General features: G+C 50.9%; 1 protein-coding gene and 1 non-coding gene across 3 annotated transcripts in view; one reads left to right on the forward strand and one right to left on the reverse strand.

The window, feature by feature from the left end:
- The window catches only part of LOC149339320 (ras-related protein Rab-8A-like), a 113,565-nt gene that overhangs the window by 36,940 nt on the left and 60,524 nt on the right, over positions 1-16,101 (reverse strand). For both annotated transcript variants that reach the window (XM_089548076.1, XM_089548075.1), the window contains exon 3: positions 11,408-11,468. In XM_089548076.1, the coding sequence (XP_089404202.1) occupies positions 11,408-11,468 (61 nt within the window). The remainder of the gene's footprint in view (positions 1-11,407; positions 11,469-16,101) is intronic.
- TRNAI-AAU (transfer RNA isoleucine (anticodon AAU)) lies at positions 3,496-3,569 on the forward strand. The gene has a single exon. It is a non-coding gene; the product is annotated as a tRNA-Ile (tRNA).

Below are 16,101 nucleotides of genomic sequence, written 5' to 3' on the forward strand. Positions count from 1 at the left end.
TATAGGTACGTTTACCATTGGAGCCTTCCACTTGTCCGTGGATTTTCCCACTTTCTGACAAATCTCACAGGTTCGGACAAAATCCTGAACATCCCTGAAACAACCTGGCCAGTAAAATTCCTGAAGCAACCTTGCTTTCGTTTTGTTTACGCCAAGGTGTCCCGCCCATGAATTCTCGTGACAGAGGTGTAGCAATTCCCTTCGATATCGAGCAGGTACTAATAGCTGGTCAAATTTCTTTCCTCGCTTATCTTCGTAGTGACGGTACAGAACTCCGCTTTCCTCCCGGAAGGAAATGTTCTGTGATGACACGCCTTCTGTCATGTCATTTCTGAATACCTGAAGAGTCGGGTCGCTTTTCTGTTCCGACCTCAGCCTATCTTTGTTGACCTCAAGCAGCTTATCAAGGCTGTGCGAAGTAGGAGCGACAAACGAAGTCTTTAGCTCGCTTTCTATTTTTCTAGAGCGCTGGCTGCTCCGCGCCTTGTGCGATACGCCAGCCTCGTCTTCCTTGGGTGCAGCCATTTCAACATGGCACCTTCCCTCCTTCTCCCCAACTTCGGCATTAATTAGTTCACTGGTATCAGCTGCTGTCTCTTGATCTTGGTAGATAAGCTTCTGCGAAAGTTGTCGCGCTTTAGCCCGAGTTAGAGCCATTACTTGGGCTTCGGCGTCAGCGAAAGCACGACCCCTTTCATTCAGAAGTTGTTCCGAACTGTTCGAAAAGAGGTAAGGGTAGCCTTCGGGCAGACCCTTCGATACAGCTGCTACCGTGCTTAGTGTGCCAAATGGACCTTCAATTTCGACCTTAGCCATCGGCAGACACACAGAGTCTTCACTGACTGCCTGACGAATCCATGCGCACTCCGACACATAGTCTTCCTTGGTGACATATTTAGGATGCACAACATCCATGGTGGCTGCCGAATCCCTCAGTAATCTGCATTTCTGCCCATTTACGATGAAATCTCTAGTGTATGGTTGCAAAAGGTCATGGTTTCTTGGGTGGTCACTCAACGAGGCCAACACTGGCCTTTCTTTCGGGCAGTTTCGAGCAAAATGACCTGGCTGTTTACAAATAAAGCAAGTCAAAGGCATCCTTTTTTCTAGCTCTGAATAATTAGCACCACTCTCTTTACTCGCAAACTCCTTAACCTTACGTGAGGTATCAGGGCGCAGAGAACCGCGTTGTTTGTTCTCCGCTTCTCCGCAAGCTCTCTGCTGCTCTCGGGAATAAACTTTCTGGCCCTGGTATCCGTTCCTGAAGTCCTGACCCACCTTAGGCTGCCGAAAGCTGCGGCTTGCCACGTACTCGTCCGCAAGCTGCGCTGCCTTTTCCACGGACAGTCCATCTTGCCGGTCTCTGACCCACAAGCGGATGTTTTCTGGCAAGGTGTCATAGAACTGCTCTAGACAAACCAAATCTTTTAGCTTTTTGAAATCGTCCCCTGCCTTTGAGCCTTTTACCCACTGCGTCAGGTTATCGTTTAAAGTGCAGACAAATTCCAGAAAACTTTCATTCTGCTTTTTTCTGGATGTCCGAAATCTCCTCCTGAACTCTTCTGTTGAAATCATGTACTTCGCGAGCAGGCTTGATTTCACCAGATCATAGTTACCCGCTTCACTAGAACTCAAGCGAGCCACAACCTGTGAAGGTTCTCCTGGGAGCAACGCCATCAACTTTTCTGGCCATATGTCGCGGCTAATGGACTGTCTCTCGCACATCCTCTCGAAATTGACGAGGTAGAGAGCAATGTCATCGCCTACTTTGAACGGCTGAAGCAAGTTCGTCATCTTAACATTACCTCCCTGAGGTGTGACGGCACTTTCACCCCGTTCTAACCTTGCCCGCTCGAGCCTTGCCTTCTCGATTTCGAGCTCAATCTTTTTGTTCTCTCTCTCCGCTTCCAACTCCGCCTGTTTCTTTTCTTGCTCTTTCTGCCTTTCTCGCTCGTCAGCCTTCTCTTTCTCCACTCGGCCTATCTTTTCCCAAGCATCCGTTATCTCGTCCTCTTCAAACTCCACCTCTTCAATTGCATGGCGAATCTCTGGTTTCCTCATACTTTGGTTTACCTCTAAACCAAGTTCAGCTGCCAACAGCAGCAATTCATCTTTACTGAGTTTCTTTATGTCCATGGTTGGCGAGAGCCGACTACAAAATTTGCAAACTACTCACATACCCAGTGGTGAATAAATGCAGTCGATTCCTCAGATAGAACCCTGTTCTAAATCATCTGGCAATACGTAGTCGCTTCAGCACTCACCCAACCAGGAGCCCTTGATGGCCACCGTGACTTCCGAAGTCAGGAACTGCCAAGTCCGGCGATCCCAGATCGTCGTTGTTGCCTTTAAGTGGTTGTCTTCTCGCCTGGCCTTCACGCTGCGCTGCGACGAAGGTGACTCCCTGAGCCACGTAGCGGAGCTCCGATGATCCCGGATCCTCGAAGGCGCTCTCTCGTCAGCAGTTGTCCACCAGCCTTGTCCTTATCCCGCCGCTGCCAACCAGTTTGTTGCGAGGTACGGGCTGTTGACACGGTGAAGGCTAGGAATTGGGTCTTTATTAAAAGAATTGACCCAAACGAAAAGAGGGCCCCAGGCCCTAGGAAAATACAGACTGGCTCCCCGAGCAGCTGCTCTCTTCCGCTGCTGGAGGAAGACTCCCTTTGTCCGCTGACGGTCGAGTTCTCGAACGCCGTGGTCACGTGACCAAGCCGCGGTTCTTGGAAGAAGCGTCCTTGGGGGCCGAATGCAGACCACCCCGAGTTCCGATGCGAGAGGAGAGGGGACAGCCGCGCTTCGCGACCCTCATAAACATGTCAAGTTCGCGAGGAGTGCGTCTTCGGCTGAAAATGAGCCCCGCGTCCACGACGAGGCCGGCACCCTGCGGCGCCGAGGGGAGACCGGGACGCTCGCGGCACAAACAGTTTCCCGGAGTTCGCGGGCCCACAGGCCAGCAGTGTCGTGCAACGCAACAGCGTGCACTGGCCGCACATAGCAAAAATTTCACAGTTCGGTGACAAGGAGCTGCTCACGCTGAAAAGATACACGTACTTGTCACAGACGCGACAATTTCAGAAGCGTCGTTGCACAAAATATGAAATGCCTGCAATTTCTGCGCTAATCACTGCTCCGCAATCAATTTTACCACCTAATTTTATACGGTGGCAGCCACAGCTGTATTAATGATCAATTGAAGCCCTTAATTCTGCAACCGGTGCAGAGGCTGGAGGAGCTCCGACTCAGTGCCGGCGCTGACTCAGCTTTGGAAGCCCGGCCAGACATGGGCGGCGCTCTCGAAGTTGGGCTGCGTTCTACGCGCGCCGGCAGACCGGTTTCGGCGCACGCTCGCACACGCGCCTGTCGGGCGACCGACTCGCGATAGCTAGCGCTTGCCGGCCTGTTTCGCAACAACCCCGACGAGCGCTATCGTTCTCTTTGGCAGGAAACGCCATTGCACAAGCACCTAGACCGCTTGAATCCGCCGGCTGCCGTTCCGGCCTGCTAGCTCAGTCGGTTAGAGCGTCGTGCTAATAACGCGAAGGTCGTAGGTTCGATCCCTGCGCAGGCCAGTATTTTTTTCCGATTTCTTTTTTTTTTTTTCTAAAGTGTAGTCTTGCGCGTGATTATCGCTAGCTATGTGCATCGAATTCTCCCGATGTACTACAGTACTTGCGCCGCCATAAAGTAAAAGTTTCCAATGACTGTACATTCGGGCAGTTCCGCGATATGTGATGATGGAACTGTCATCATATCCATAACATAAGAGTAGCGCAAAACCAGGACGACGGACAAAAGGGGGAGAGAACACACACCAACAACTCCCCTTTTGTCCGTCGTCCTGGTTTTGCGCTACTCTTATGTTATGGATCGATACCGACTTGCCCAAATTTCCACCCTGGTGTCATCATATCCAGGGACTGCTATGTCCGTGCTATATGTGTTTAAAAAATCGGGAAGTAAAGGAGAGCAGAAATCGGGTGCTTTCTTGAGGGGTTGCCTGTGTAATGATTGGCTTTAATAAATGCGTACCCTCTCTCTTGCGGGACGTAACGCTCCATAATTCCCCGAATAAATTATGAAAGCTGCACTGAGCGATGTAGGAAGTTATTTTCTATATATTTTTTTTTAATTTTCCGTTTCCTCATAATCCGCATTCAGATTAGCCGCGAAGATTTAATAACTACAGGGCTGGTGCATGCACTACAACTGCGAGAACAATCCTCCAAAGTGCGTCATTCGGAATGCACATAGGCTTTGGAGCTAGTGAGGGTAGCATCTGACTCACTCGTGCGAACGTACGTGTTACGGCGTCTAGGTTTCCACGGTTTCTTCGTCCCCATCGTGATCCGAAGCTATGCACAGTAAAATAAAAACGACTGAAATGCAGTTTAACTATCATGACTAGAATTCGATTGCAGACAATTAACTTCGACGACCCTTCCGAGATTCAGTTCCTGCATCTTGGAGGTTTAATGCAACCGGGTTCTGAAAATGGGGGAAAAAAGGAGGTGTTTTCGGGAATTCGACCCGCCGCGGTGGCTTGGTTAGGGCGCTTGGCTACTGAGTCCAGTTACCGGGTTCGAATCCGGCCGCGGCGGCCGCGTTTCGATGGACTAAACGCAAAGGCGCCCGCGTGCTGTTCGATGTCAGTGCACGTTGAAGATCCCCAGGTGGTCGAAATTATCCCGGAGACCTCCACTACGGCACCTCTTTCTCTCTTTCTCCTCTCACTCCCACCTTTATCCCTTCCCTTACGGCGCGGTGAGGGTGTCCACCGAGATGTGAGGCAATTACTGCGCCATTTTGCTCAAAAACATTTTTTTTTTTTTCGGGAAGGAATTCTGTTTAACCGGATATTACTAAAGCTCTCTTGCGATGCAGACATCTGGGGTAATCGGGTTTAACGACAAAATAAAAAAAACGAAGGGAACTAATTGTGCGCTAACTGCTTCACTACCTGAAAGTCCTTCGGCTATTTGGTGTGTGAAAAATTTGCTCACAATTTTGTCGAACAGTTCCAGAGTGGAATACCAGCACCACAGAGATCTCACTGATTGCCTAGCTGCGGGTATTGTTTTAGCAGCTCACTTGTGACGAAACAGAGTGCAGTGACTGCGGAAGAGCATATTTAAAGGGGAGGGGAGGCGCTTGGTGCGTGTGTCTACTTTTCCGTGACTTCTAAAGATATTCGTTAGTATGCATTACTCGTTGTTCCCTTGCTGCTTGTTCACACTGTGTAAACGACCGTGTGCAGGCAGGGGCTTGGTTGCCCCAACCTAACAAATGTGTAAACGACGACTGCACGTTTAACGTGCAATGTGCAGCATTCGCGTGGGGAAGGACCCCCCCCCCCCTCCTCCCTTCCCTAAACTGTGTCCACCCGAATTTAGGGCCCCAGAATTCCTCCGCAACAGGAAAGTTGTCTGCCGTCAAAGTTTTTCTTGTTACCGAAACAAAAAGCCAATCTGAAGACGAAATTACGCTCCCGAATCTTGGTTCATCTAGCTTTTTCTACACAGTGAAAAATTAGAAAGCTAATTTTGTTTACTATTTCGATTGGTCAGCGGAGTAATACAGGACGAATTGTTAGCAACTCCCGAAGGCCCATAACCAAGTTCGGAACTTACAACGCCCCCACCCTCCGCGGTAACAGTCGGCCACAGTAACGCTTGCCTCGACGAAAGATTCCCACAAACGGCGGAAGAATAGACTGTGCTCTCACATGTCCTTCTGCTCGCCAGGCACCCGTGCAGATACCCAGCCAATACAGCCCTACCCCCAGACAAATTAATTGTTTAATGGATGATAAATGTTTTTCACCACCACCCCTACTATACACTCCATCAGCATGCTGAGACGACGCATATTCCGCCGCTAAGCGCTCATCGGCTCGCTAGATTCGACACACTTCCCTAGGGCGTATTAGTTGTTTTCGGTTTGTTTCCGGTTAAAATGTGGTTTCTGCAACCACCTTTGTATGCTTCCCTCAATCGATTACGCAAACGCTTTACTGAGCACAGGCGTGCCTCTCTTCCCGTCCGCAAAGCACGCTGCTTGTCACCTCAAAATGCGCGGTTTCTTTCTCGCGCGCTTCCTCAGGCGCTTCTGCCTCTCATTCATTCGTGCAGTTTGTGCCCGATCCCAATGCGGAGACAATGCAAACGGTGCCGTGCCCGTATGAGCTCAACGTCGAGGTTTTTACCCGCGTAGCAGACGCCCGCATTTGCCCCTCTCCGTCCGGAGGGAAACCTGCTCCCCGAAGCGTGACAAGGGTGGCGGGTGTGATGACCTTCCGTGTAGCGCCTTCTCCGCGAAACCGCTGCAGCGTTCCTCCGCACAGCAGCGCTGGCGCGCATTACAAAGCGCACGAAGCAGGCAGGCAAGCGCGTCTGAGCGCGTCTCCTTCCCCGCCGCCGCGCCTCGTCTCGTGTCGGTTGTTTCACCGTTGCGTTTCCCGCCTCGCCCTCTTCCCTCCTCCTCTCGTAACCCCCTTCTCCTCCCTCTGACACTGGCACACTGTCATGCAGGAAGGAGGGAAAACCACCGCCGCCGCATACGGATGGATGTCTGCGGGATGTTTTGCTTGCTTCTTCGGGGGTTTCGTCGCTGCATCTACAGTGTTCTAGAAGGTTGTACTACATCTGATCTTGCTGCATCCGTTTCGACGGGCAGACTCAAAGCGGAAGTATCGCGAATGCATGTTGCCATCTGCGTCGGAGCCGTCGTTCACCGCCATGCTTCTTCGGTTCAATGCGCTTTTTTTTTCGAAAATGGAACAAGCGGTGAATGTAGTGTCCGGATTGTGCCACGGTTCGAACGGTGTGCAAATTGCTATGCCCGCAGTACGCCTTCCCTAACGAAACTCCAGCGGTCTGTGCTATCTGTGCACTTTGTTTTCAGATGCCGAAGGAATCCGTTTGTGCTAAAGACAGCGTCGTCAGCAGAGGAGTAAGCGTAACTCTTCCGGATAAAATCCATCGTGCAGTGTTGGAACTAATGTTTGAACTAGTGCTGACAATTGTCGCACTGTATGAAGTGCCGTAAAGAGAGCCAATTCACGGTCCCACGTTTACGCTATTAATTCCCGAGCCTTAAGCGGCTGTCATGTCCGCGTCCGGGTGTGCAAATGGGCCTCTCCAGCAAGGATCCCTGAGTCATACTTTCCTTTTGGGGCCTTTTGTATATCCCCGAATCAAGCACGACCCCAACTACACATGCGTCAACCGCATTGGTGTTGCCACCAGCAGATTTAGGATTCTGTCCTGGTGCATCAAATGGAAGGTCATATCTTCAGAGGTAGAAATATTACTCCGAGACCTGCGACCATCTCGCTGACACGATGACCGAGGAGCTTGCAAGCTTTCGAAGTACGCGCTGGTCTATCTCGTCTGCTCGCTTGACGCTGCAAGATTTTGAAGCCGTAGAAGAAACAGGTACAGGCAGCTCGATGAAACTGACGCAGTAAACGCACTGCCGAGAGCCGTCACTTTTCATACCGGAAGGCTTCTACTGCGAATACGAGGACGAAGAACTGACAACGACGAAGCATTTTGCTTGGTCTCTTAAACTAATTAATCGCTGGCTTTCAATCGAATAACTCCTTGCACTAACCTACATCCGTACACTTTAAAGAGCGGTGGTGGGAAGGGGGAACGACCGGACATTTCGTGTCAGACATTTCTGTTACAAACATACAGTCCAGGCGCTTCGCTTCAAAGCCACGTATTGGGCCTCTTTACATCACTCAATGAAGTCTTACGCTTCTGAGAGGTGAGAACGAGTTCCTCTCGTGGGAATTATTTAGAATGCTTCCGATGCAAAGTAAGCCGAACTGCACGGCCCAGAAGAAAGCCCGGTAGGTTGTATTTTGTTTCGTCAACAGCTGTACGTCCTATTCACGGTTGGCGTCATGCTGCGGAGGCCCATCACAAAATTTATACAGACAGTCTATAGACTGTCCATACAATGTAGTCTATAAACTCTATATACTTTCTAGAGACAAATCATACTACAAGTCCTGCATACAGACTATGGCCATACATTTTCAGTAGACGTTTTTCGATAGACAGTCAATAGACAATGAACAGACAAACGGAAATATTTTCGTAGGCAGGCAGTACAGTTACAAGACGTCGTAACCATATTTATAAGGAAGGGGTGACGAGCGCGCAGGATACCCTTAGACCTCCTCCCAATTTGGGGTAGTATGCGTACAGCTCACGTCAAGTTCACCGATTAACCATTTGAGGAAAGTGATTTGATACGATACGTTTAGTCGATCGACCGCCCAGACCCGACATATGTGGCGTCAGCGATTCGCTTCTGTGATCGTCGTTGAGGAGTGCCGCCACATACATCCTAATATACGCAAATGGCGTTATCCTGTGGCATTTACTCCCGTCCAACTCGTGCCAAGTAATACAGGACGCACTGCAAAAAAAAAAAGAAAGTAAACAGTGTTCCCGTCGCGAAGTACGCAAATGAGGAGAGGCAGAGAAAAGGAGGGAAAAAAATCATGCGTAAGAATACGGGTTGCCCGGATATAAATAGAAGCTTTGCCTTCGGCGCTGCAGATGCAACTTCCGCACATATATCTTTCGTTGGCCACGCACTGTGATGACAGCGGGCGTCCGACCTGCACGCGTACATAACGGTCGGCGCCTGCCCAATGCGAGGAATACCCGCAGGATGTTCGCGAAAAAAGAAGAGCGCGCGCAAATGGGCGCCTTGTCGCCGGGGTGCCGTCTCGGCGGCCGCTTCCGAGGAGCTGACGGCGGCCCTTTTTATGTCCCAGATAAGTGAGGTGCGCGAAGATAACGGGAGTGGCGTCGTGAACCCGCGCTGTCTGCCTGTACACGCGCTGAATATGCCTGGCGCGACGCCGGAGCCGGATCCGCGAACCGCTCCCGTCGCCGGATGCGAATGCGTGAGGGTATGCACGCTAAGCACGTATCGAGTGAACGACTGCTGTGACGTGCGAAAGCTCAAAAAAAGCTGCAATGGAAACGCCGTCATGCTTGCTCTTTGGACAGCACGGGTCTGCCCGTTGATAACACTACAAACAGCTGAAAGCTCGATTTCGCTGCACTTTCTTCCCTAGTTCACAATAGTGCACTATTAATACTACACAGTAATGCCAGTGCAGTGTAGTGTAACACTAGCACTCCTGGTGCAAGGACCAAACCGAGCTGAAAAGTGCAGAAACGTTCGTCTGCTGCGCCCAGGTGTTTGTCGCGTGTTTTGACGTGTGCGCCGGTTTGTGCAAGTTGGAAGTAATGAACGCCGTGCAATTGTTCGAAGCGGCGCACCTCTTGCCAGCGGCCATAAAACTTGTCGATTTCGATAGTATGATGTATTGGACTCCGCCCTTTTTGCTCAACTGTGCACTGGCATGGGTCGACCGATTCAACGGGTACATCTGGAGAGGTAACAAGGGAATACTTCTGCTCTGATCTATTCGGACTGTCGCGCGAGACCTTCGACAGTTAATGCGTGGTTCAGGCTGTTGGCGCTGCCACCCAGTTGTTGGCGAAGATGGGGGTTCGGCGTCGTTGCTAGCTCGCTGCTGCTAGTTGCTCGCTTGACGTAACCGCGGTCAAGCTACCGACACCCGTTCCCACCACCACCAGGACAGGAGTGCCGCCAAGTCAAAGTGTTAAGGTGATGGGAGGAAGATTACAAGACGGCTTATTTACATCTTTTTACAAGCATAACAGACTGAAGTGAGGCTCCAAATGAGGCGAAGTGAGGCTCAAAATGGGGCTTCACTTCGGTCTCTTATGCTTGTAAAAAGATGTAAATAAACCGTCTTGTAATCTTCCTCCCATCACCTTAACTCTTTGACTTGGCGGCACTCCTGTCCTGGTGGTGGTGGGAACGGGTGTCGGTAGCTTGACCGCGGTTACGTCAAGCGAGCAACTAGCAGCAGCGAGCTAGCAACGACGCCGAACCCCCATCTTCGCCAACAACTGGGTGGCAGCGCCAACAACTTTCTCCTTTCGCCACCTACGATCCTCTTCGCTCAGCGGCACTCCCGTCTTGAAGCCTCAACTCCAACAAGGCTGTGGCTATTCTGCCCGAAAAGTGACTCCGTTCGTCCGCCAATTACGGCAGAAGAGTTGCCTGGTAACGTTGTTGAAATTCGACTTATTTGAACTCCACAACTCGCGTTCAATGTTTGAGGCTGGCTAGCAGGCAAAGATGTGAGCTGACTATAATAGGCGAAGACGTGTGTTCACTGACGACCTAAAAACATGTCGCTATAGTCTAAATGGAGGTGCGGCTGATGCTGCCACAAGCATGCTGAATGCTTATGCCGAGTCCAACTAGGTAAAAGTAAAAAAGTGGCAGCGACTCACCACAACCGTTGCGATCACCCATTAAAAGCAATAGCACCTTTTATCTCTTTCACAAACGCTCCGTCATGCTGCATGTATTGTAGCCACCACAGTGGTCTAGCACGAGAAATGCGGCCTTTTCATCGGTGTTTACTAACAAGCATGGCCACGCAGCCGTCAGAGTGCGCCGTACACCTTGTACTATACTTGCAGGAGAAGAAAACTCGCGGGGAGGTTATAGTTCAGCACTCGTCGAATCAAGTGCCGAAGAGCAGGTGGCGCTATTGGCAAAGGGAGTGCTATAGTGCTGCTCCGCTTCACCTGGCGCAAAAAGTGCAGCCAAATAGAGGAGATCTGTACTAGTGGCGACACCTGCTTGCAGGGGACGTCATGCGTATCCGCCGTACCGCAGCGCGGGAATGTTGGTTATATTAACTCTATGGCGGAAATATTTCAGCATGAATAAGGCCGTTCGTTTCCGGGTTCTGGTTGTTTTCTTTTCCTCGGAATTCGGGCGACAAAATCTGGAGGGGATACTTATAAGCTCCGCCGTAAGAGTATGACTCGATAGCGTTATTGGGTTAATGCCCATATCTGCGGAATTCGTCGTGGTCTACTATATTCATAGATCTATATTCATATATATTCGTCGATCTATATTCATAGATCGCTGGGAGTCCTCGTACCACTCCTGGCGCAGTCGTGCAGCGGTTAACCACTGCCCTGGGATGGCAGGTGCTGCCACCTGTGGGGTTTGTGAGACCCTAAAACGAAGGACCGGAGGTAGGTACCAGCATGTTCGCCATAGAGCCGGAATCGTGGTTACTATGCGGAGTTGCAAACGCAGTATGTGCTTCTAAGCGAACTGCATGTCTGGATAACGGTAGCTACGAAGGTGCGGACGGTAGAAAGTCGCATGCGGAGCTACACGACTACTATAGCTGCGGGCGCTACGCTGACGCGTCGCCCACTCCGGAAGGAGCGACCTGCCCCTCCGTCCTAGCAACCGAACTGTCTCAGTTCGTTGACAGCGTCGCTGGAGCGGAAGCAGAGAGAAGAAGCTCGCTCACCATGGCTCCTCGGTAGTAGGCCGTGGTCAGGGTGCGGAACCGCTCCTGGCCCGCAGTGTCCCTGCACAGACATACAGACAAGTGTGAGGGCAATTGGGAAGGGAAATCTCGGGAGACGCCGCGCGCACTGCATCGCTGGCCGCTCCCGTATAGCGACGCAATCCACTGGAGCAGAGCGGTGACCGTGGTTAAACTGCTTCAGGCTTGGGGGCCACAGTGACGCGTCGATCAACCGCCCGTAGGTCTCGAGTGACCCCGCGCGTCGAACAGCTGCACGCGTGAGCGTCTCCGCTGTTCATTCCGCTCTGCTGGAGAGTTCAGCTTAGGGTGACGTCGCTTGCGCGACGTAAGCTGCAAATCATCCCTGCTTATATGTTCAACCCTTTGAGGCACTGCGGTGAAGCCACAACAAGCGCTTGATGACCGTCTTCACCACAGCTGATTTTGCACGGAATTGGCGTCATCGCAGCATCCCGTGCGCTCGCATAGCACCGCTATACAATGCGTTTTCAATTAGTTCAGCTTGCCAGCTGGCCGAGAAATCACCGCGCGAGCGATCATTTCTGTGTCGCTAGCAGAAGGACATTGCGAGCTTAACATCTCCAAGGGAACGTATATGCGGTGGTGCTGCCATAGGACGAGCGCCAGACATAACTGCCACACACCTTGAGTTCGCTGCGAGTTCATTCCGTGCCTGCCTGCATGCGACGATGCGAAGTGGCGGCGAAGAATGCGCCCGGTGTAGCCTACCTTTGCAACAGTGGCGCGCACGAAAACGTAATCTTCTAATTTTTTTCACACGCTGACATCGCCAGCTGAGAAAGTATGAACGAAAACCGGAAACCGCTTTTCAGAATTTTTCGATTTCGTCCGCCACCCATCTCGCGCTGTTCATATACGCTGCTCCCATGTGCACACCGTTCTCCGTTGTATCGCATGTTGCGACGGACACTCGAATTCTGTGGAACATTCATCCATTAACTCCACTTGAACCATTCTGCGTTCGTTTGTACGGGGGTGAAATCTCGTTAAGAATTCCTGCAATTTCGTCAAAGGTGAAATGCTGCACGCTGCATTCTTACACCCAATCGCTGTCCCCCGGTGTGTTTGGATGACGGCGTTAAATCTCCGCGGCGGCAGGTGGCCTCCATGGGTCATAACAATACACGTGAGCGGGGCAGTCATCCTCCTCCACCAATAGGGGGTGCCCTTGTATAGCACTACGTGCATGCCGCAGACACGTGCCAGCAGCGATCGCGCACCCGGTAGTCCCGTGCGTGCGCATCGCTGCGTTGGGCAAGACAGCGGCGAGGCCGCTCCCGCTGACCGGGCAGGGCGGACGCCGCTCGGCTTTCAAGGCCGACCCGCTGTGCGAACATCTGTCGCTCCGAGGGGCCACACGTGCCCGGCACACGACCGCGGCGGACCGCATATGCGTGCTGCTCTGCCTGCGTCGTGTCCCACTGCCGCTTCTCGGCAAATGGCTGCGGCCATTAACGGCGTCTGGGCAGCGAAGACCGGCAGCTGGCTGAGCGACGCATCGCCCCCGGCACGAGTAAGGGAGAGTCACGAATGCTACTTGCTTTTCTATTTGTTTGTGTCTGAACGACGCATCGCGCTCCCTTCGCGACTTTCCTTCGCCTTACTTAGGACTTCAGAAACAATGGTCGCAATGTGCGGTGCCAGACAAAGCAATGAAGTCGATACTCCTTCGCCGCATAACTAGCGCAAACTATGCGCATTCGGGCACGCATTTGCGGTGTGGCATCCACGTCGCAGTCGGGTGAGTTCCCAACCTCACGTGAAGTTAACGGCGAAGATCTAGCGGCGTACATCTTGGCATCGTGGTATAGTGCTGTACTGCTAATGCATATGCAGTCGCATATATCCTCCACTGTTTCCGAAATCATGCATAACACATTCGTGAAGAAATTCCAAATCTGCCATGCATCTTTGAGATGACTTCTCGCGGCCGTGCCATTGCCATATACTACCCAGCGCAGAGCAGAGGTGTAGCTGTGGAGAACGAAAAATAATCACCGTCGCCTTTCACTCGACTTTCTTGTCAGACGGAGCGCATACGCAACAGCTGCGTCACACCAGGGAGGATCTTCATGTCGTGTGCCGCGGTCTCGCATGCGCAATTAGACGGATTGGGCTCACATTTTAGACACGCATATCTCGGGACACATACGCGTTACTGAAATTCTATAGAATAAAACAGTCATCAAATGCCACTACCTGTAAGTTTTCAATAAAACATGTGTGCTAATTGCAGTGAATGAAAAGGTAATTATTGCATTTAGTTAATTACTGATAATACGATGACAATTATTCACACAGTTTGCGTCCACCTGGCCCCATATACCATGCACGAAAACAGCTTTTGTGTGGTGCTCTCTGTATTTAAAAAAAAGTCCAGAAAGTGTTAATTTGAACGGCCTGTATATGTCCCAGACACTGACTATATGCACAATGACCGCAAGCCGATGGCAAATATCGCTGAAGAGGCCGTAATCGCGGCACTTGTAACGCTGCTCGCAGATGTTCAGCAGTGAGCTAGTGAAAGCGGACATAATTAGAATTGGCTAAAGAATGTACAAAATATATTGAAGTCAATGCGATAGTGCCAATGGCGCCTGTCCCACATGAAGAATTCATGAGACTCGCGAAGAGTGAATGCAGACTTGGAAGGGGTCATGAGAAGGGTCACAAATGGATGGCCAAATAACACCAATGAGGTAAGTGAGCCGGCCGCACGAAGATCAGCTCGTAGATTACAACGGTGTGACGTTCAGAAGAGACTAAACAGTAATTCCGAAGTTCTGGAGGAAGATGTAGACCATTCATCCTGACACGAAAGGTAGCCGCAGGGGAATCACAGAAGAAGTTTATTGGCATGGTATGACCGGTGACACAGCAGATGATGTCATGCGGTGTGCACCCGTGAAAAGGGACACAGAAGACGCCACGCCATGTCTGTTCCCTGTTTGCTGTCTGCAGTCGAGTCACAACACAATCCGCTAGAACGCTGGAAGGTCGTATAAAATCTTCCTTATGAAGCATACGAACTTCGAAGGCAAAACTGCATGATGGCATCGTGAACAGCTGCTCTACCGATCTGCACTTCTGTACTGAAAGTAAATCCTCGAAAGAAGCCGCCATTCTCTTGAAAGAACAGTTAGCGATTCAGTGAGTTCTAAAACAGTGGAAACTGAGAACGTATTATGTCATGTATCGGAACAGTTACAGAAAGTCGGCAAGGAGTGTGGCTTCAAGCATGTGTCGGAGAGCATCAGGTGCGCACAATGAAATAGCTTCGCAGAGGGATCTGTGCAAACATCGGAAGTAATGAAGCGGAAGTGCACACACGATGGCACGGATGTAGTACAAATGGCTCTCCTGAACTGAAGAAGCACACTAGGAAATGAAGAATTTTTGTCATCCGTGCAGAGGCTGTGCAGAAAGAAGAACCGGGGCTCCATTTCCAATGCGCAACAAAGTGCTCAGCCCGAAGTTGTCCGCCAGAATGTCAACGTAGACCCAGTTCCGGTCCGACTGCGAAATGAAATATATGGCTGGCGCAGTCCATCGTCCTACAGACACCGAAATGATGCTACCGGAGGAACACATCTGATGTCAGTACAAGGGAAGGGAAACTGCACTGTTGAAGGAATTTAAATATGAAAGCGCCTGCGACAAATGAACAGATTTGAATATCAGCTGGCTACCCGGAAAAGCGGCGGTACCCTCCTGGTGACAAAGTCTGGTCGCGCTGCGAAGCCCGTTGTGGGGCTAGACATCCGAAAAAAAAAAAGGAAGTGGGGAAAGTGAAGGAGGCCTGACAGCCAGTTCGAGCGAAGCCCGCAGCCAGCAGGAGCCGGATCGGGAGCATCACTGAAAATTCGGCCGGATGTCATAACTGAGCATGGAACTGATGACGTAACCTTCGTTTCTTGCAATAAACATTCCGTTCTTCACATACCGCAACTACTATACCACATTGTAAGAAAGCGGAGTTGGATCCCGTTGCGCGCGCTTCCTCAGGAGCAGTAATTCTGATGTTCACCCACTTGCTCACGAACGGAGTGCGTTGAGAGTGCAATGACCTTTGAGAAGCTGATATGATCGGTGGCTGTTCTTCGGCTGCAAAACGTGCCTCTAAACCGTGCTTACTCGAAGAACGAAATTGTCTAAACCACTGAACAAAACTCGTTTCTCGATTCCACAAGCGAGCTACTGCCACAGAAAACCATGGGGACACGTATGTCAACTGTACGCTTCATGAGACATGTACCGTCTTTGTCAAAAGTAACCAGGCTGCATGTTTTGCTTCTAGTTTGAATATTGGAGCCCTTGTGGCTTTCCTAAAGATCGAAAGTTGTTGGAAGGTAAGAAGACCCCCAGTGCTTACCTTTAAAGGGGCCCAGAAACACAATCTTAGTTAACTGTTTTGCCTGTTGATTGCACACAGTGAGTTATAATGGTGCTATTAGCGTTGGTAATACCGCGTATATTCCGTTTTTTAATATTTTAATGTCCTCCCAAAAACAACTTCATGGCTCTGATGGTGTCGCCACACAGTGGCGGGTTTTTAGCAGCGGATATGACATCACCTGGCGCGAGCCTGATGATCGGAAAAACAGTAAATATACGGAAAACTGTGTGAATAAATAGAGACACATTTTGTCACC

Source organism: Amblyomma mixtum, chromosome 6, assembly GCF_055824585.1.
Source record: "Amblyomma mixtum isolate Tamu chromosome 6, ASM5582458v1, whole genome shotgun sequence".
Taxonomy (NCBI): Eukaryota; Metazoa; Arthropoda; class Arachnida; order Ixodida; family Ixodidae; genus Amblyomma; species Amblyomma mixtum.